The following is a 22585-nucleotide window of genomic DNA, read 5'->3' as shown; positions in this document are numbered from 1 at the left end:
TAACGGTTCGGGTGTGACACCTGATAAATCGAGGCCCTGAGCTTAGAATGTGAGGAGTTCTTGGGGAGAGACAGCTGGCGCGAAGCCCCCTGCCTCCCTCTTCGCTTCAACTCCTCTGCCTTTTGCACTTGAAAGAAAATACAACTTGAGTCCCCCCCCCCCCCCCCAACCCAACCCACCCCCCACCCCCCAGTCGGCAGTGCTCCTGCTCACAGCTCTCCAGCTGGATGGAGGATGGTTTCCATGGCAACGTGGCTGGCTGGCCTTGGCGACGGCGCGAAGAGAGACAGGAGAGGTCAGTGGAAGCAGGCCCGGTAACAGACGTACACCCCCAGGGCCAGCGCCGTGCACAGGCACACGTTGGCCAGCAGAGGTTTCCAGGCCCCCAGCGGGCTGTCCCCATCCTCTTCCGCTGCGCCCACCTCCTTGGCCTGCGGTCTCTCGGCCTTCTGGTCCCAGGTGCCGGCCTGGCCATCTGTCTGGTGGACCGCGGAGGGGGCGGCGCCGTCTCCCACTGCCCTCTGCCGGAGCTCGGGCTCCACCCAGCAGCTGCACACAGACGACACGGACATGACACCCACTGCGCTCCCCACATCTGTTGGCGTGCCCGGCCATTGCTCGCCTGAGCCCACCAGGCACACACCTGAAGCGAGTTTCACTAAAACCGCCGTTTAAACTTTCAATACTGTCCCAATTTGGAAAAGCCAGCAGTTGAATCAACCAATGACCCAGCGGCACCTGGGAAAACTGCTGTAGGAGGTGAGGTAGCAGTCTTCAATCATCGAAGATCCCACAGCACTACTGTGAGAGCACGGCTGTCAACCCCAGTGTCCTGGATGAATCTCGTGCTGGGACAGCACAACCTGGCCTTCCTCAGTTTTCCCTCCCTTACTAGAGCTCAAGAGCTTCCATGCATAAGCCAGGTAAATGCTACACTTCAATTCACCTGTAGCGGTTAAGCCACAAGGGAGGTTCTTAAGAAACCCCTTAAAACAAATCTATCTATATTTGCTTTATTTGTGGACGTCTACATTTATCCGAATGAAGTGCCCGGAAAATGGATGGATCTAGAGGAAGGACGGCGTCTGGGGACAGTTTGCTCTGCTCACCTTTCCACATGGAAGTCATTGTGCTGTCTCTCAATGAGCTCCTCCCTCTTGGGAACTTCCGGTTTGGTTTCGGAGGGGAAGAAGGAAAGGGGCTCGGTCTTGCCGTTGGGGGCGTCCACTCCGATGCGTTTGGGGGGTCGGGGAGGAGGGGGACTGAACTCTGGGGGAGCGTCCTCCTCATTTGAGAGCTCCTTCCACGATTCCTTAAGAAAGGGAGCACAACCACAGAGGCAGAATAGATGTGATTTTCTGTTTATCTTGTTGGCAAAGCTGGCCTAACTGGTTAATAGCGCAGCAAGGTAACTCTTACATGTTGCCTCGCTTTCAAGAACAAAATTGCTGCTGTTAATTAGCGTTCTAAACTTTTTAAGGAAAATAAAATCAGAGATTGTTATAATTGTCCAGATCAGGGACAGGACTCAAGACGTTCATGTTTAACTTATTTGTTGGTGAGGTACAGGAAGTGAAAGTAGGTCTATGATCCTCTTATAGCTCTAAAAATACACATACTATTTAAATCACACAATTTGGTACTGACTTGGATGTACAGATATGCAAAACCTCTAGTGCTGCCAACCTGGACTGACGCGTCTCCCATGATGCACTTGGCACCTTCGATGACAGCGAGGTAGGAGAAGCGGAGCTGGTCGGCGGTCTGGATCAGCCCCATTCGGTACCGGCGCATCTCCAGCAGGACGTCGCGTATATGGACAGAGGACGGGTCCTTGCGCAGAGACATCTTAAAGAGGACACAAGAGATCAGAATGACTGGGGAGCGGGTACCGCTGTTTCCAATCCGAAACAGAAAGCATTACATCACTTTTTGGACCCTGGGGAGTAGAAGTGAGATGTGTTTATGAGGTTCCATAGGTTCAGTGCACTCTAGTATCAAAGAATTAGATCCACCATAAAAAAAAACTAACAATAAACAGAGCCAACCTCAAAATCAGGACTTTCTGAAGTGCCCTTAACAAGCAACACAGTCCAGCAGCCATGGTATCTGCACTGTGGATTAATTTAGCTACCCTTGGGAATATACTGGGCCTATTCAACAGCACAGTGAAATCTGTACCACAGAGCAATGAAATCTGGTGTAAGCACAAATTCCTGGCTGGACATTGGGGGACCATATTCCATCTTATGTTAATGATTTATTGCATTTATATAGAATTTTTTTTTTAATCAAACCTTTTTTAATGCAGAAGACCCATTTTGCCCATCACTTAAGTGCATTTAGTCATTTAGTCAAATTTAGCCAGAGTGTGCAATCCAGGAGTGGAATTTAGCCAGGACACTGGAGTTTACATGAATCTTATTCCCTATTCTTACAATGGTGCCACAGGATCTTTAACGGCCAAGCAGTCATGGGGATCTTGGTTTAATGTCTCAGCTGATGGGTGGGTCCTCCTACCTCATTCACCACCAGGGGATCGGCTGTTTCAACATTTACAAATTGGCACAGTATTGGAAGAAAAGAATGTTAACAGAACAACAATTTATCATTTAAAAACTGCTGGTGTTGCCCTGAAGAAAGTGAAACTCACTTCATGCATGTCGGTAATGAGGTGTAAGGTGGCTGCTTAATGTCATTTCAGGCACATGAACAGACGCGTGGAGCGCGGTTTTTGTCATGTGAGTGCTGTCTTTACAGCAGGTGGGCACAGCCCAAGCCCTAGCCCTGGCAGAAGGCAGTGGGAGATAGCACTGCTGCACATAGCTCTGGTTCGGAGGGAAGACTGCCACCTACTGGTCTACCGCAAAACATCTTTCCAACATCCTGAACATAGAAGAGCTTGATGCAGATCAAGCCCAATTGTCAAAAGGTAGATGTTTCCCAAGCCATATTTCTGTTTCCACAGGAACCCATTCATGAACTTAGAGATATCTGAATTATTTATCTAATACCAACCAAACAAGCAAGACGGGTTAAAAGAATTCCTCATTTGCAAAATATAATAGCTCACTGTTCACAGGAAGCACTACAGAACTGGAATGCAAGTGCTACTTGCAATGGAAAAACACAAGATGAGAAAGTGTTAAGGGAGATTCGCAATCTGTCTAACTCTGAAGCTCTCTGCCAGCTCATTACATTCATCATCGCATTTTCTACAAGCTTGTTCAGGCCTAGCGTAGACCTTCTAAGAATTCATAGGAAATGAACAGAGCTCTCTGGAGCTCCTTCTTCAAAAGAGAATCACTCTCAAACAACCACCTCAAAAAGATCCTACAGTATGAAAAGCTATAGACAGCAACGTAGAAAATCAGGAATTCCCTTTCTTTCAAAAGACCAATCCCAAGAACCTATGAAGAACAGCTGGCAAACCATGTTGTCTGCTTGCCAAAAAAACTCCAGCCTATCAGTTTGTGTTTAATTTGTCCCCAGAGCATCAACTATTTTTTTTTAACTGAATGATTGTTGGCTTTCTTACTCTTCCCAAAAAAAGCACATGGAGACGGAAAAGGCATGGACCACACTGTAAAGACAGCAGACTCAACTCTAAAAGGCAAGGTCTACCTGACTAAACTGAGTGAGAGTCAAACTTCCTCACAACAAAACTCCTCCCTCAGCAACATGAACAACAACATGTTTTGTACTGAACACATTCCCTTCACAATGACAACACACAGTGTAACAGTAAGTACAGACTATGACAAGGCCTTAATTTATAAATCGAACTGAAAATCATTTTCTAGATGTTTCCTTTAGTTAATTTATGGAACAGAACACACTTTATTGTTAATACTACTGTACGGCATCTCTCACCAGGAGGAGGCAGGTATCCGCGAGGCAGAAGGTTCCGGAACGCCCAATGCCTGCACTGCAGTGCACCACCACTGGGCCCTGGTCCGAGTTCAGGCACCCCGACTCCCGAACTTTGAACAGGAAGTTGAGGAAAGAGGCGGGCGACTCCGGCACCCCAAAATCAGGCCAGGTGGTGTAGTGGAAATGAAGGATTTCCCTGGTTTCCTGTGTCTGGGATAGGAGTGGGTGGGGGAGTACATAAACAGGAAGAGCAGTCAGACCACAAGCTCATGACGTTCTGGGGGTAGCCCCCAGGATACAGCTCACCTCTGCTGTCAGCATAGGGCAGCACTCTGTCTACAAGGGCAACTCTTACTGCGAGAAACCAGTCGTTCATAGTCATGGCTCCCCCAGTGTAGCGGTTTAAAATATTGTATCAGAACTCAAAATATATTAGGAATTATTTTATTTTGATTTAATTTGTTGCGAAAACTGTGATTTTAAGATAACATTCCGTCAACTGCGAGGTGTATGAAACTGGATGGAGATTTAACATCAGGGCTGTTGAAGAGAGTCAGATAAAACCAGGGCACTGGTTAAACAAGACGTTTAGGGAAAAAGTTTCTCATCTGTTGCAAGCTTCTCCAGGCAGTCTCCAAGATGATACTTAAGACTGTATCGGCTATCATCTTCTCTACAGGCCTGGCCATAGTCGTGTCTCCTAGCAACCTGAATAGGACACCCATCTTTCAGGAAGTGTCTTGCCAATATGTGGACAAGTTGCATGACCCTAGGCCAGATCCCACTTATTCTTGGCACGAGAAGCCCTTAAATTTATTGTGAAAGTCATCCAAAGATGAAAGGAGAGATTATTAGTCTTTTGGCAAAACACTGATCTCATTTCTGCCACAGCTAGTATGTGGAAAACAGCGTTAAGTATTTAACGGTTTTCAAATAAATAAGATATTCAGAGATTGTCCCCCTAGAATTGAAATAAATAGCTAGCATAGACTGGGTACTCGAATGTACCTATAAAAGAAAGCTTATTGGTTGAGTAGCTTTTGTCAATGGGAAGAATTCTGTCCAACAACCAGAAAGCAGTACTGGTCTACAATGCATGTTATTTTTACACAATCTTTCATTTTCTCTTCAATGGCACTGCGTTATAAGTAGTTCTTGCCCAGCTCTCTTTGAGACTTCAGTGCACGTGCAATCTCACATGTTAAATTCACTGTGGGAAGGCAACTCCCCTGTGAAAAGAATAGTTCTCTGTTTGATCTCATCTTGCATCATACACCCTTTGAACTGGCTTACAAAAGATAAGTCGAATTTCTTTGCCAAATCAATCTGATTACGTGCTCAATCAGACAAGTTTCAGCCTTACAGTTCAGCCACCCTAACCTTTCTGGGATCCACCCATCCACTTTCTAACTGCATCATCCAATTCAACTCCTGGGGTCTCACTGGGTGCCTCTCCTGACATCACAGCACTGCAGCAGAACAACATATCCTCATGCTGCTCGTGTAGCAACAGCTGTCTTGCGAGACAGTAATGACACTACTAGGCCATGGGTGCCCAACTCAAGCCCCACTGATTATCTGAGCATTCGGCTGGGACAATGCAGGACAACTAGGGTTCAGAGACCAGTGAGGCACATACTTGCCCAGGCACAAGAGAAAAGGGCCTGAACCCCAAAAGACAGTATAAGCAACTTGGTGCAACACATCTATCTCGGACGTACAGCTGGCATTGCTTCTAACATCGACTCCACCTGCTACTAGCCTGCGACTCGCAGTCAGTGGACCCCCTGTTGGTGACAAATGTTTTTCAACATAATGCATTTCCTTACATCATGTCTGTTCAATAAAATCTCAGTAAGCCTGCCACAAAAACTACTAGCCTCAAAACAACTGTATCTGCTGCGGTGGTGAGCGGGGTAGTTTCTTTTGATGCTCAATGGATTCCATTTCCACGCCGGTGGATGGCACAGCCCGGTTAGTTAATCCGCTATTGCTGCTGCCTCACGGATCCTGGGTCCCGATTCAAGCGCAGACTGAGGGCACCTTCTGTGGGGAGCCTGCATGTTGGGATCCTTGATCCTTGCCCTTGCATGGGTTTTCCCTATGCATTAATATTTCCTCTCTTCTATAAGGACACTCTGGAGAGGATAACTGCTGTGTCCGAACTGACTCGGTGTGCTTGTGCCCTGCGGCCGGACTGGCATCCTGCCCGGGGCAAAGTCCTACCTTACGCTCTGTGCTTCAAGGATGGACCCTAGGTGCCCGCAAACCTTGTTCTGATAATGGGTGGGTGAACCAATGGAACAAGAACTAAAAGACACCAGGACCAGCACTGGACGCCCCGATAAGGGCGGCAGGTGTACAGCTTCCCCCGTCAATCCCAGGCCCAGGGCGAGGATGAGGTACCGAGAGGTTCTCGAGCTCCAGCTGGCGCACGGTGTAGTAGGACTTGACATCCTCCGAGATGAGGGTGAGCTTGAAGTTGGTGTCCTCAAACACCATGTCCTTCTCTTCCCGCTGGGGCCAGTACTGGGCACACTTCACCTGCGCCCAAGGAAAAAAAAAAACACACGTTACAGCTCAGCAGACTCCCACAGGAAACCGAAAGCGTCAGGACTGTTTCACCTCAGCCTACATTTTAGCAGAGTTTACCCATTGCCGCTGCATGTAGCTCACACCTGTGGAGTTCCTGAAGGAACAGTTAAAATTCTTTAGTCCTCTTAAGCCATTAAAAACCTCCTGTACGGTTTATCATGCTTCCTGTGCAAGACTGTGCTTGTCTGTCATTTCATTTGATTAAAGCAGCCTGCAAAGGACTTTCTCAGAGCGCATGGGAGACAGAACGGGCCCGATTTCTCCTGTGGGCAAAGCGCAAGTCTAATGAAACTCTTGTGGATTGGGCGCCTTGCCCACCTTCTTCACTCACAGCGGGCGATACAGACCCAGGCACTGCTGTGCAATGCTGTGAAAACAAGCTGCAAGATGCATGTTTTTCAAGCCATGAATTCTTCGACTTATCACAGCCAGCATCAGTTAGAGGTTAGAACAACCACCCACAACTCTGGACAAAAGTTACACCCTCCCATTCTTTCTGTGCACATCTAATGTCGACACTGTTAACAAAGACAACACCAAAATGTGTCCACATAATATTAGTTGTTTTCACTGAGGCAAAGTCCTTTTTAGGCAAAAACACCATGTGAAGTAACGAACTAAACTGTGCAGAAACCACACATTTGTCTCAACTGCGGGCCTTAATGTCTCATGATTATTTTCTAGGTCTAGGTTCTAGCAAAGGAAGCTACCGTGCATTTCCAAAAGAGGATATATTTTCTCCTCTCATATTTTGCAACAGAAAAACACAAAATCTCTTGGCTCAAGTTCACTTTGGAAAGATTCTAACCAAGTACGGGCACAGTTGCCAAACAGTAAAAAAAGAAAACCCTAGCGTCAATGAACACAGTCTTCACTTAAACAAAACAAACGGGAACTTTTGTTATTCAGGTGGTAACAGCAGGGGCTCTGCAGAAACACAACATGACAGGATCTAAAAGAAGGAACTGGTATAAAATGAGGGGAGGAAGAAGCCCACAGCTGGGTGCGAGACTCGGCGCCGAGCTGCTGCTCGAGAGAGGAGCCGTACTCACAGAGCCCTTCTCGATGACACGGTTCAGCATCACCACTCCGCGGGTCCGCTGCTCCCACACCATCTCCCAGAAGTGGCCGCAGGTGTTAGGCAATGGGCCCTGCCAGGAGAACATCACCAGCAACAATGTGGTTTAATTCTTTCTGCTCTGCGATGAAACCAGCCCTTTCCTTTCAGCCTGGGAAAGGGGAAAACTGAACGTGGAATAAACTGGAACCAGGGTAAGGCAGTGCTTAGCATCGCTGCCTCGCAGCACTGGGGCCCTGGGTTTGATTCCGGACCTGGGGTGCTGTCTGTGTGGAGTCTGCATGTTCTCCCCTAGCTAGGTGTGGGTTCTGGGTGCTCCAGTTTCCTCCCACAGTCCAAAGGCGTATTGGTAGGTAATGGCTGCTGGGAAAATTGGCTCTGGTGTGGGTGTGAGTGTGTGTCTGTGTGTGCTCTTTGATGAACTGCTGTCCTGTCTGGGGTGTATCCTGCTCATTGCTTGCCACAACAGGTGATTGCTCCCCTCTGGCCCCGTACTGGAAAAAGCAGTTAGGAAATGAATGGGTGGATGAACTGAAATCAAGAATCAACTAAGACTACAAGAAAGATCTCTTCCATGTTGTCATGTCCAGGTGTCACAAGCTGAAGACCTCTGTGACTGGGGTTATCGTGAAGACAACAGGCCGGCAGATGGGGAGGCCCCATCGGGCTGCCCCACTCTCCCTGTGTGGGTCCAGGGGTTGTCACAGAACGGAGACGAGAACCGACACCAAATCAGTCTGGCAAATAACAACAACTGCCAATTCAAAGATTAAACAAATACACTAGACAAAAAGAAGATCACTTTAGTAGCCCTATACAATTTCTTGTATTAGAAATTTGTCTTTTCACATACCCCAGCTTGCTCTCCATGAGACACACAGACAGGGAGAGGAGCTGGGGGTCAGAGCTTGGGGTCACCCATTTATACGGCGCCCCTGGAGCAGTTGGGGTGAAGGGCCTCGCTCAGGAGCCCAACGGAGTAGGATACGAACCGGCAACCTTCCAGCCACAGGCGCAGATCCTTAGCCACAGAGCCACCAAGCCGCCCACAAAGTCAACCATACACAAGAAGTTGTGTACAGTTAGTTAAATCCTTAATCCTCAAAACAGTTTTACATCTGCACAGTTTCCACTGTGTAATAGTGGAACAGAATGAGTTCAACTCGCTCAACAAACCAATTTATGGTTGAAATCCATTTTATTATCTTTTTGACAGGACAAGCTATAATGATGCCAATAGGCTTGCATATGTGCACACCAGTAATGACACCATGGAAGAAGAATACAAACAACAAAATAATAAGAAAAATACATAACTGTATAGCAAGGCGTGAGAGGACATCCTACAAGGACTTCCCAACTATCTAAAGAGCTATTTTAATTATGAGACATCAGATTCACTACCTGCTGCTGCAACATTTTAAGTAACTTAGCAATTTTTCTTTTCCGTTTTTCTGAATATGACAATTGTTTAAAACTTGATACTCGCCTAATTTGAATTTCCCTTTTACTAAAATTGGAATTTTGAGAGCATTTTCAAAAGCTTAAATCTGCTGGCCTAAATTAATTGTTAAATACAAAAAAAAATTCAAACCCCTCACTGCACTGGTAAGCATCAAAATCCACCAACGTGCTCATAAAGACAACTCCCTGGACTTCTTCAGAATGATCGCTGAAGCATGAACCAGCAGATGTTCAGTCACGTCTGGGACCAAAAGGCACTTCTTTACCCCAAGGGGTGTGGGAGTATGGAACACCATGTTGTTGAAGCCAATATCCTGGCTTTGTTCAAGCAACAGCTGGATGAGATACTTGGATGAATTAACAGCTAATTTCTAAATGGGCTGAAGGGCCTCCTCTTGTAAGGAGCCATTCTTAAATTCTCAAAGGTTTTTACACATAGGAAAAGGCAATCACTCTTGAATACAGAACACATACATTGGTACACAGGTGAAGCAAGGTGTTAGTGAGATTATAAACCAACACCCAGTTTCTCAATAGAGCAGGTCTGGACTTGGGAGTCTCAGCAGGCAGGAATCAGAAAACATTTCTCAAGATATCCTGAAGGAGTTAGGAGTTGGGGGGGGGTGAGGGTGACGCAGAGCAGAACTCATACACAATATTGGCTAATTCTTGGAAAGATCCAGTTTGCGGAAGCACACACTTGCAGAGATCGGACAGCCAGCGCATTCCTGGAAGCGACCTAAAATGAGGTCATGGTCAAGCTGCAACAGTAATGCGTTTATTTGACACACAAACAAACTGTGTCTGCATTAAGCTGAACGGCTACAGAGATAAACAGTATGGGGATGCGAGGCTGATAAAACTGGGCTTTTATTTTAACACTTACTGCAGCGATAGTTTCATATTTAATTGTGAGATCTGTGCATCAGTGACAGAGAGCAGGCTGTGCTCATTGCTTTGCAACATGCTGAGCTCACAGATCTTACTCAAAACTCAGAGGCAGGCCCAATGCAGTTCCATGCTTGAAGACCGACACAAGCCTTCTATGCTTAATGTAGTTTGTGCACTGGCACTAACCTGTGTGAGAATGTAGCTCCTTTGTGCCTCCTCCACTGAAATGAGGCTGGCGTTGATGTAGTCATTGGTTCCGAGCTGCAGGCAGATCCTGCTGTGGTCAACTGCACAGGGGAAAAAGAAAGCGAATGTGAGAGTGTCCTTTTCTCAGAGACCTATCCCAACGCCCCTGTTGAACTCCATAGTGGATATAGGCCACGCCTCTTAAAGAGGGTCTGATCAAGAACACCCTATGCTCTTCTGCGCTTTACCACAACAGAAAAAAATGGAAAAAAATTCCAAAAGGCGTTGTCACCCTTCCTACAAAAGGGTCAAATCTCAGATTGCGAACTTCAAGGCACGGCGGCCTTGTGCACACTCATGTTCCACCACGACAGTGAATGTTGTGCCCTGAATAATTAAGCTAATTAGCGAACTACACGACTAGTTCACCAAGTTAATGATAAACCATTTTAAGAATACCAGAGTTTTACAGAAAAAAAATCTGATTTCAAGAAAAGGAAACCACAACCACAATACACTTCCTAGCTACAATGAAAAAAAATTGAGAAATCTCCCTTTTTTTTTTAACTTGTCTACTGACTAGGACTCGTTTTATTCATGGCTGTCCCGGGCCTGTAGATCACCTGACTACATAGACATGTTTCCTGTTCCCTGGAGGAAGAAGACAACTTTCTGAGTCCTGCTTACTCACTCAGCGTGTGGTTTACAAACATGATCGCAACTGGTGACAAAAAAAAGTAAGACATTCGACTTTCCGACTGACAGTACTGACAGTCCACCGGACATTTTAAAGATCGAACTCGAGCTCTGAATACATTTAGAGGCATTTGTGGTCCTGACAGAAAATGCTTCTTCTTGCAACTGCTATGTTTGTGTTACTGCTGTCGTTATCTTACTAACACTTTGTCACCTGTCAATCAGGGTGATGGTCTGGCCCATCTGCCCTTATCCTATCACTCAGATGGATGACCTTTTGACATGTAAAAATGTGTTCACTCTTCTTTTACCATTGGAAAATCCGCATGCTCCAGTTTTCAGTGAGGCTTTCAGCAATAGTGGTTTGATACCCATTTGACAGGAACAAGTGAAGGACACTTTTAAATTAGACACAAAACAAGAAGCAGCAACACACTCTGCCACAAGAAAAGGACATGTTTTGCCAGGATCGCCTTCTTCGTTTTGATCTCACGGGTGTTCCGCCGGGCCCGACAAAGTGTTGAAACAGGCTCGGCGAAAATTCGAGTCAATGAGCCAAGGTATGCGGCAGCCGAGATAATTTATTCAACGACCGCACTGAAGAGGACAAACGGAGCTGAGACAGAGGAAAAACAGCTGAGGCAGTAGCTGCGCAGCTGAAGCAGGCAGAGCAGAGGCTGAGGTCTGAGGTGATGAAGAGGTGATTAGTGGCAATGATGACTGAGGAACTGGAAACTGAGGATTAAAAAACACTGGGAAATACTACTGAGAACCTGAAACTGAGACAAACTCAAGGCAGGGTTAGTGACTCAATATCTAAACCATTCCTCTGGGCTTAAATACTGTGCGAGGTTCCCTAATTGGCCTGATAGGCCTGGATTGATCTCATAGAGGATGGCCCCAGTGAGTCTCCAGCACGTGTGGAATGCACACTGGTAATTGGTGGAGCTAATGTGGCGGTGCTGGAGCTCATCGGGGCGTAACAAAAGGTGCACGGTTGTGGTGAATCAGGCTACACGGTAACCGGCCGCGTTTAACGCGAACCTCACCTGATCCTGGGAACGGTACCGAGTCTGAATTCTCCGGCGCGATTTTGGCTCGCGACTCTTTGCGATTTGACTTGCGGCGGGCGCCGAACCCTACTCATCGATTCACTGGCACGGGTTACTCACAGGGGCTGACATCTCGGTAGCGATTCCTGGTCTTGTTCTCGGGGAGCTTGGCTAGTTTGCAGGGGAGTTCACTGGACTGCTGGCGGATCTCCTGCAAAACAAACAACACACGTGATGGTGCTTGTGATCTCTTCTGGGGAAGAGGCACTGTGCTGAAAAGGGAACTACTCCTTAAGAGTTTGACGACTTCCACCGAACTGGGGACCTCACGCATGGCATGCCAGGGTTCTCTGGCATTTCATCTGACCACAGTTCCTCACGCCCAACGAAGGTTAGACACATTCTAACCTTCAAAGAAAACGTGTATTTGAACACACACAGCTCAGTAGCGAAGTTCCTTTTCGACACCATCTTTTCACGCACCACACACTTTGCTGTAATTTGCACTGGCTTCTTGTTTTGTGGTTAACAGTAGAGTCAGTTCTGAGAACTCTGGCTGCTTCTCATACTCTGAAGTGTGGGGCTCAGCTGCAGGGGTGTGCGACTTCTCTTCATGACAATCACTGGTCCAAGACACACAGCTGGGCAAGGCCGAGCAGCTGCTGGGCACACAAACGGCAAAAACCCACTCACAGCATTACTAACATTTTCCCTTGCATAGAAGCACTACACACGGAGACCAGCAGCAGAGCCTCAAACCCTGGGACTGCTGTGAGATAGCACCGCTCTAGGAGAACACCAGTCAAATTCTGACATCGCTACTATGCTGCTACACGGGAGACTTGAGTGCCTTGTCTCAAGCACAAAATTAACAGGAGAAAAAAAAGTGCCAAGCACTGAGATACCGTCATTCTCGGAAAACGTTTTAAAAACTTTTCCACAAAATGATTTGCATACATGTATAAAGCTGTGAAACACACGACAGAAATGGAACTGTTTGATACTTTGAAAAAGACTGATAAAAAGTAAAGTGAGCAGAACCTTTTTCTTCCCAGTTTTTGAGGGGGTGGGGTAATGTACATCAACAACATTCATAGCTAAACAATTACTGAATTTGGCTCCACTATGTAAACTAGTTTGCTTGCTTCTGCCTCTGTGAAGTAGCAAAGAGGAGGAGTACACAAAAAATTCTACTGCCTTGATAGACAGAACATGTGAAATATACCTCCATGTGCCCTAGGAGCTATTAAAGAGCAACTTCAGGTGTTAACTTTTTAAACTAAAAGTAAAAGACACATTTAATTTAGTGCAAAAACCACAGAAATCCTACAGAAATTAACTATGAAACAAAGAAAACTAAATTCCTCATTTGCGGTCTCTTTATAAAAGACATGAGACCGAAAGCAGTTTCACCTTATACTTGCTTTTTTACTTGGAAAAAGACAATCACATGACCGCGGTTTTTAAACTTGAATTCTGTTCATCAAACAGATTTTTACAATCACTAGAAACAACAGTATGTCAGAGGTGCAGATGCCAATAAGATGGGATATAACTAAGGCCATATCCTGGGAGGTGAAAGGACCCATTTCTCTCAGTCTGGCAACACTGGTACTGTGGTGCAGTTCTGTACAGAGTAAGAATGACATCTTTACAAAAAATATTTTCATGTGTACTCCATCAGTACTAAACCAGTGTTACAGATGGCAGTGGGTTAGAGAATCTAACGGTACTGGGTCAGAGGAATATAGCTATGAGCAGATAATCAGGATCATCTACTACTCAGGCTTATCTGCTGATGGCCAGTAGAGAGGTGCCCTCTTTCCTCTGTATGTAGAAAATGTAGAAGGAAAGAAACACAACGTTTCGGCTGTGGAAGCTCTTTGCAGCGTGAAATAAACTTGTACTTGTTCCTTTGCAGCCTACGCATGCTGACACAGGTGCCTACTTGAACTATGTAGAAAGTGTGTTTCAAACCCCATTTTCAGCCACTGTTCTTGTTTCTCACATTAATAGCACACAGGTAGTGGTTTACTGATAAATAAGTACATCTCATGTTGTGAGATAGAGAGTATCAATGATGAAATCATAATTGATGCCACCCTTCTGTCACTAACGGCTCTTCAACTTTCACTGCAGGTCATGATGACAGACCTGGTGACGTGTGCACTGTGTTTTTTCAAATTGCAATCCAGTACTTACCCAAAGCAGCAAAAGGCTAAACTTTCTTATCTCCCCAGTGTTAAGGTAACATTAAGATAAAGATGGAGTAACAGGAATGAACTGGCAAAGCTCAGAGCCATCCTGCTAGACGACAGGCCAGCAGGGGTTAAGAAATCAAAGCCGCGTGTACATGACCAAGACAACAATGGATATTCTTCACACACACACCACAGAATAAAATGAGCACCGATTTCATATTAACACACAGAAAACACAGGTCACCTATTTGGGGTTGTAAGGACAAGACTGACCCCCGGCCTTATCTTATGAGATACTGGTCAGCGGTCTGAGAGGGGAAGTCACTGCCTTTCAGGTCGTATCTGGGCCTTGAGCAAGCAAGCCATGGGGGTGGGGGCGCCGGGTGACAAAGACACCAGCTCGTCACGCGCTTGTCCATTGTGGACGTGAGAGAATGGACAATGGAGGAAAGGATGAGGTCTGAAGGTCGGAGGAGGGGGGCATGTGATTATCACAACATTTATCCCCCCATCACGGCTTACTCGCCACAAAACCGTGTGTAATCTGAAACACATAGGGATGCAGCTGTATCACACCAGCACCAACGTCTGCTCTGCGTTTCATATACACATGTATTATATAATGGGAGGCCATTTTCTCTCAAAGGAACCATGGGTAGGGCAGACTCACTCTTAGTATTCAGCTATACTATCTCTAGTGCTCAGTGGGTTCCAAAATGACAGATAAATTTTAACACCAAAGTTCGCCGCCCGTTTACTTCTGAATGTGCACACTGAAGGGTTTTTCTTAGTACTATTTCTTCTGTTCAAGATCTTCTAACTTATCAGGTTTAAACAGACTCCGCAGACTAATAAACTGAAGAATATGGTGAAGCGTTCGTGACACCTGCCTTAATTCACAATCTGAAAAAAAAACACCGTGGTTTCATCAAGTTTTTGGAGACATGGGGATTTACAGATGTCATTACTCGGTATGATGGCTGTTTATTTTCTAAACTGTAATGTTTTTTTTTGTGTTTATTTTTTCACCTGAAAGAGATTACGAGTGTCAGAGCTCAACTCTGCAGAAGCCCAGAGAGTTACAGAGACCAAGATGGAAGATGTGAGGGTTTACACATCAATGTCTAGTAAAATCATCCCAACTCCCACAAAGTTTCCTTCATAATTACATCACTCAGCCGTCACCTCACCAAGTGAAAAACACCCTAACTCCCTTTACACATTTTCAGAATACTGCTTTTGCGTTTGAACCTTTACAGATATTAATTTCAGCTTTTATGAACAGCAGAAAATAAATTGCGGGGTGCTTTTTTCCCCCACTGCATCGTATGAAAAAAACTAACATCAGGAGCAAATAAGTGATTCCTAAAAAAAGAACATTCTTCCATCTGTAATTCTCCATCGCCGTTTCGTCTCAGTTTAGGAGGCATGACAACGCCTCCATTGTAAGAATGACTGCGAGAACGCAATAACACACATTCAGAAAGGATGGATAATACTGTTATGAGAGGAATGTCTGGAAAATTCATTAATCTGACGTGTAATTTGCTCTAACAACAGAGACCAATGTGCAGACCCAGAACCTCAAACTCAATTCAGTATCTCAGAGATGCATGTTGCTTTGGTTATTTTTATTAGAAAATGACTTATATGAAACATGTAAGGAGGCTCTGTGTGCTTTCTTTCGAGTTTCCCTGTCTTGTGGTAAGATAACTTAAGACTTTCATTCAAGCGGTCGCGGGTGAAATGTTTTTTTTTTAATTGCTCTCATTTCTAGCACATGCATTCAAATACACCGAGAAACAGAGATTAACACACACAAACAACAGGCTCCCTTTCGATCCACATCGCAATAAGGCACAGACATGCAGCCTCTGCCATGAAGTGTCCTGGAAAGTTTTGTGGAGGGCGAGCGCACTACGAAGGAGGGACACAGATTTCCAGGGTAGACTGAAGTGGATATGACACCGGAGTTTCCGGGGCCTTCCGTCACAGCGGCAGAGCTGTGCACATAGGATTCCTCCTTTTTTTTAAAGACGAATCGTTTCAGTGAATCAAACGAAGGTTCATTTAATGACCTCCAGTGGTATTCCTCAGCGCCGAGTCTTGCACCGATTCGGAGGCGACTGGGTAATGAGGTGAACCAGTTCGAACGAATCCTCCGAACTGACTCGCTTAACTGGTTCAGAGGCAGACACTGGTTCGGGTTCAGAGACAGTTTCTTCCCCCAAAACTGTCAGATTACTGAACTCTACCACTAGCTCACACTGACGTTTTTTTTATTCCTAAAATGCAAGTTACTAAACTTGTTGTTGCTGCTGCTCTGTCTCTAATGTTTTTTGTTTTCTTAACGTTTCTATTCTTTGTATTGGAGCATACATGCAAGAACGCGTTTCATTGCACTTGTGCATATGACAATAAACTGAACTGAATGGAATCGTTTGATTCACTAACAAGAATCAAACCTGCCCAGCTCTACACACAATGCCTGAAAAGGAAGAAGTCCTCCACGCACTGACAACATACCCCCACCCCACGACATGCCCAAAGCTCATGTAAGGGCTAACTGTATGATGACTGCCTGAATCTCACCCACCAACCAACCAATCAGCTTCAGAAGATGTTTTCCCGCCAATGACATTTTCCCATTATTCTATTTTTTTTAATCCTAAAAATTCTCAACAAAAAAACATTTGGGCTACACTGCAGACTAAGGAGAGAGTCACAGCTATCCCAATCACAGGGTTTCAGGATAGGGAACCTACTTCAATGATTTCCAGCAGACAAAGCACATTTTCCAGTCAATATCGCTCCATTATTGCAGATGCGTTTGGTAGACTTTAGGAACCATCCCCTGGAGATAATGAAACCGGGTCCTTCATGACTGAATAATACTACAGAGTATGGCAACGGACTTCTACCGATGAGTTTATTCCAGTGTGACAGAGTGGATAAAAATCAGCACAAGGGTCCCAGAACTGCACTGACAATTCTTTCATTTTTTGTGCCCTTCGGCAATTCTTATTGCAGGGTAAAGGATGCATCATTTATTAATCAGAAACTGCCAGCAACCTGGTCTTTCCTAAGCAGTATCATTCAGCAGCGCACTGAAGGGCGAAAAAAGGATCAGACAAACAATTCCACCTCATGCTCTTATTTTTGAAACATGGAGCTCTTTTGCCCAGTTGTGTTCAAAAGAAAACAAGGCTTGATTTTTCACGTGGACTGTTAAACAACATGGTCTACTCTCCAGGGCATAACACAGGCCGTTCTTAGTTTACTTGAAGAGGACTACTTTAACGAAGACGGACACATGGTCAATCAGTGGTTTAGTTTGTGTCTAATAGTTGGGTGATTTTTGAAAAGGGGCTTAAAGTACTGGTGGCTGCCTGACACCATGTTTTTTAAAATACAGATACTAGACCATTCCCATTATTTGGGTAGGAGCCAGCATTATTTTGTGGTTACATTGCTCTGTGCGATAGCCACTTTGCATCCCTACAAAAAAAAAGAGAGAGAACTCTGATTAGAAAACATTTAAATCCATTTTATGTGGGAAATGACATTCTTAGCTGAAAGAAAAGAATTATGTTGAGAATTAAGTGGGAAGAGGAGAAAATGAGGGTAGGTCAGACCAGATAAGTGATGCCAGTCAATCCTCAGAAATATCCAACACTAAGCACCCCCTGCAGAACCTAATCATTTCTCGGGTATGGTTCCGATAGCAGAGCCTGGAACACAGTAAAGCTTTTGGATAAAGCAAGAATTTTAGGTGCACAGGTTACTTGCAAATTTATATCCAAGCATAAGTATTCGCGCATATATTTGGCCAGATTATTTCAAATGCTCCCTTATGTGTCCTAATACAGTCTTAAAGGCAGAAAAAATATTCTGTCCAACATTAAAAGGTTACTGACCCATTGGCCTGTCAGGATGGCCTTTTGTGCTGTTGTTAAAGACTGAAGTCTGCCTGGCAGAATCAACAGCTCATTCGAAATCTTAAGTGAAAAAAATATGTTTATTGTGGACAACATTCAGCAATACTTACTCCGACACTAGTACACTAACTGCAGCGAACAGTTGCCTGTATACACTGCATACATACGTGAAATTAGTATCCGACTTAAGATTAGAATAATGATATTTACAGAAATGTGTTCAAGAATTTCCACCTATGAGACCTGAGGTCCAGAACACAAAGTGAGGAAGCAGAGTGAGAGTTAACATTTCACGGGTTTGTTTTGGTGTAATTCCTATTTTAGAAGAAAAGAAAACTATTTTAAGTATGTGGCACAAATATTTTCCAATGAGTCGTTCTTTGGGCTCAAAACCCGTTCTTCATCAAAGAACACGCCCTGTGTGTGAAAGCTGATGAAAAATCAGTTATTTATTACCAGTTTGTTGTACTGGTCTGCGTGCGAAAACTGTTTTTGCCGTGTCAGATGAGCTTTAACACGAGTTGCTTCATTAGGGAGAAGTACGCCCTGTTTCCGAGCTGCGTTTCAGGTTCAAGCCACTTATCCATTTCCTAAAGACGGCTTCTTCCAATTCAGGGGCGCAGGGAAGGCGGAGCCTCTCCTGGCAACACCAGGTGCAAGGCGGGGTACGCCCTGGATGGGATGCCAGTCTATTGCAGGGCAGGCACAAACACACTTACACCAGGACCAGTTTCCCAAAACCATTTAACCTACTAGTTTGTCTTTGGCCTGTGGGAGGAAACCTACACAGACACAGAAAACTCCACAAATATAAAACCCCAGGTCCAGAATTTAACCCGGTACCCCAGACCTGCCAAGACAGCAATGCCAGCAGTAAAGGTTAATTCCACGCTGAAAAAAACAGAAAGGAGAAACGCTGTTTTGCTTTGTCTGAAATGTTGTGACTGCTCTCTATTTTTCAGCATGGAATTAACCTTAACTTGTTCCTTTGCAGCCAACACATGCTTCTGATGCTGCTGCCCACTCAAAAATGTTTTAAGCTCTGCGGGGATCTATTTATTCGCAGGTCAAAACACTACTGCATTGGACTGGAAAGATGAAGACAAGTAAAAAGATTGAAATTTCAGGTTTCTTCATTTCACAGTCTGAGAGCAAGCTTTGCTTCCTCATGATAAAGGCATTAAAATATTAGCCAGTGCTATCTGAGACGAAGTTTACTTGGCCAGATGAGTTGAGGATTTTTTCTTACAATGAGCAGTGTATAGTGCTAGTAAAAAGGACACAGAATAGGGCTTACAGACATCGTACCTGGATAAACCAGTTCCAGCCAGTACACCATTGAACGGGACACTAACATGAAAGATCAGTTTACCACCTCCGATGTCTGCTACTTTGCACTGCAGTTAATCAAATATACTGGTTAAGCAAACCTGCAACACCTCAGTTTTATTCAAAATTAATATATTAAAAAAAAACTCGAAGAACGTTTAATCTGCAGTTACCTCCTGCACACCTGAAGTCAAGACTGTCAATTCACTAAAAGAACATTACCTGAAATGACATGTATTTTTGAAATATGATGCTTTCTGAGGTAGTTATGAAAAACTACCTTAGTCTTATAAACGACATGTTGAAAAAGAAAGTATAAACTGTTATCCCTGTTGTAAATATTTACCCCACAATGTTTCATTATTTAAAAATATTCAGCATCTGGTGAGTTTTTTTACCCAAATTGTGTTGATGATAATCTAGAACCAAACAGGAATGTTTTATGTTAAAAAAAGTCTGTTTTGTTAACATTTTCTGTTGAGGGGAAAACTGTTAGTAAACACTTTAGGAGATTGTAACACATTGTGCTATTCTCTGCATGTTAACCACTGATACATCCATAAAAGTAACTCTAAGCAGCTGTGAGAACTTGTAAATGATCGTTAAGTTTCCTTCAGTTGACATCCTAAAGATTTCTAGCATTAAAATTATATACATTCACATAAAAAGATGAACATGTGGGTCAAATGCACAGAAGATTTTTAAACTCACAGGAAAGTTGAGTGAATACATTTCAGGTCCTTTTCTATTGAACATTGTTCCTGTGCTGGACTAACGCAGATTGCAATGCAAGCTCTCATTTCCCGCCTGACCTTTACAGTGAACAGTGGTCTGTGCTCCAGACAAAGCTGGGAGAGATTTCCAAAGGTGACAGCGAGGAATCTTGGACAGGGAAGAGAACTGAAAGCCTATTGATCTCAGATTACAGCCAAGATTTAGGGAAGCTACTGGCATTTCTCCCTTTCCCTTAGACCTGTCTAAATCCATCCATTTCCTAACCACTTCTTCCAATATAGAGTCGCTGGGGAGCTGGAGCCTATCCCAGCAAGCAACACTCTGAACAGGACGCCAATCCATCTGAGGGCACGCACAGACACAGACACGCACACTCACACCCAGAGGCCTGTTACCAGTATGTTTTAAGCTGTGGGAGGAAACCAGAAACGCGGAGAGAACATACAAACTCCACACAGATAGCACTCCAGGTCCAGACATGAACCCAGAGCTCCCCAACACTGCTAACCACTGTGCTGCCACTGTCCACAACCATTCAAGAACATGTCAGAATTGCAAGTTTGATAAACTGACACTCTGTGCCCTGACTGCCAACTAATGAGTCCTGTCTTGGGCTCTTTCAGGTGCGGGTATGCACTATATGTGAGCACAATACCCTTTTCACAAACAGACATAACACACCTGCACAAGGCAATAGCAGGAGTTAGATGGCAGAAAGGCAGTGGAAGTCATTCACGCATGTCTTGATGTTTTACATGACCGCAATGCTAAAAGGTTTACAGATACTGCTCAGCGTCTTCTATAGTACAGTCCTGTGTTGTAAACGCTGCTTGAAGAGGAGCACCAATGCGTCATACTTTGAGGTTTTATTTCACACCTCCGCTTTTGTTAGCTTGATAAGGAGCAGGTAAAAAAAAAAATTCAGAACTGTTCCCTTGAGTTAAAATGATACTAGGAGCCCAGATAACAGGTGACGAATAATGATACTACTTTTCACTTTGTTGTACTGATTATTAAATTTGTAGTAAAAAAAACAAAACACTTTTGGCTAGTGACTCAAGTCCCGAGTGATGAATAAAATATTTTGGGTTTGGGCTAATACTTGCTTAGCAATTAACAGTCATTAGCCATTTCCTCTTTTCCGCATATCACAGAACAGGCTCGCATCAGAACGACTGATTGCACAATAAACCGATCTACATTATCAACGACTTGCAAAGCCTTCGAACCGCAAAGGGAACTATGATGCTCCAAATACACATGGCAATTTTTACATTTGGAAGTGGGGATCCTCAGTCTTAAGTTAACGAGTTATTAATACCGATATCTTCTGCTAGGGCCCCGGCGTGCTGTATGTGTAGTACAATACAGTTTTATTTCCTGAAACTGCCGCTACCGTTAACGTTAAAAAGTAAGGTCGAAATCGTGTTTTGGGGTGCAAAGAAACAACACTCGGAATAATCTTAAAACATAACATTACCGAAACAGAAGACTAATATAGTTTTTTACATATAGGTTGCCGACACCTTTCTAGGTTTGAAAACTAAATTATCGGAGTTTGTTTTACCCCCCCGCAGTGGGCGACTTTAATTTACATATTAAATTACATTTCTCAGAAAAAAGACACCGTGTCGCGCTGCAGTAAATTAAATTCAGGGAGTTCATGTAGAGAGGGGGTTTTCCGGCCACATTACAAATACATGTGTTGTGTCAGCGCAGCTCATCACAGCGTGCCTTGTTCAGCGCATGTATAAATAATGCTCATTTCCAGGTGTGAAAAGACCACTTACAATCTGACACACGTGTGTGAAAGCCAAGAAGTCACGTACTGTAGCGAAAGCAGTGTACTTCGTGGGCATGTGGACATCTTCCACGAACTCGAGCACATTGGAAAACTAAAGAAAATCACTTTTAAGCAGAGGGGAAGGGATTAAGCATTTTATCCTTTTAAATCGCGCGTTCTCCGAATCGACTACACGTCCAGTGGCAAAATCAGCAAATATCAGCCCTTTTCGGCTATCCACGTTGTCGTGGCTTCCCAGTTATTTAAAGTCTCTTCGCCTCCGGACCAACGTAGCTGGGGATCACCGTGTTAGTTGGACCAGTTCGCTCCGGCTAACGCGGCACATCCGAGATTACTTTGAGCTCCAAGCCAGCGCCAAAACCCGGGATATCCCCTCCTTCTTTAATCTATCGCGGCAGATTAGCAACGAGCCTGCTCGAATTACTCCTGTCGCTGCCTTCTACACCCCTATCGCTACCTCGGTTTGCCCCAACACCTACCTGGTAAATGGCGCTCCAGCTCCCGGACTCATCGATTTCCCGAAACTCGGCTTCCACTGCCGTGCTCATACCGCCCTCTCTCCCAGCTCCCTCCCGGTAAAAAACGATTAAATTGACAGCCGATGCCTAACTAATTACAAACCCCGATCGCTCCTTTTTCTTGTCCAGCATATAGATTTAATGTATTCTTTTCAGTTGTTTCCTGGCCTGTTCTAACCGGAAACACGCCGCTTGCGCCTCCCCGCACCGAGACTGTCCCTCCGC

At 44.7% G+C, this 22585-nt stretch overlaps 1 protein-coding gene across 1 annotated transcript; it reads right to left on the bottom strand.

Annotated features, from left to right (window-relative positions):
- Positions 1–172: 172 nt before the first annotated feature.
- Positions 173–22585, bottom strand: ptpn1 (protein tyrosine phosphatase non-receptor type 1). Its single transcript, XM_015364601.2, has 9 exons — positions 22322–22585; positions 11956–12046; positions 10088–10188; positions 7521–7619; positions 6280–6417; positions 3874–4083; positions 1687–1848; positions 1110–1312; positions 173–549 (listed from the first exon to the last, which is right to left on the bottom strand). The coding sequence occupies exons 1-9, from the start codon at positions 22388–22390 to the stop codon at positions 297–299; spliced, it is 1326 nt and encodes a 441-aa protein (XP_015220087.1). The 5' UTR covers positions 22391–22585; the 3' UTR covers positions 173–296.

The sequence above is a fragment of the Lepisosteus oculatus genome, chromosome 16 (assembly GCF_040954835.1).
Source record: "Lepisosteus oculatus isolate fLepOcu1 chromosome 16, fLepOcu1.hap2, whole genome shotgun sequence".
Classification (NCBI taxonomy): domain Eukaryota; kingdom Metazoa; phylum Chordata; class Actinopteri; order Semionotiformes; family Lepisosteidae; genus Lepisosteus; species Lepisosteus oculatus.
This window is presented reverse-complemented; position numbering and strand designations above follow the sequence as displayed.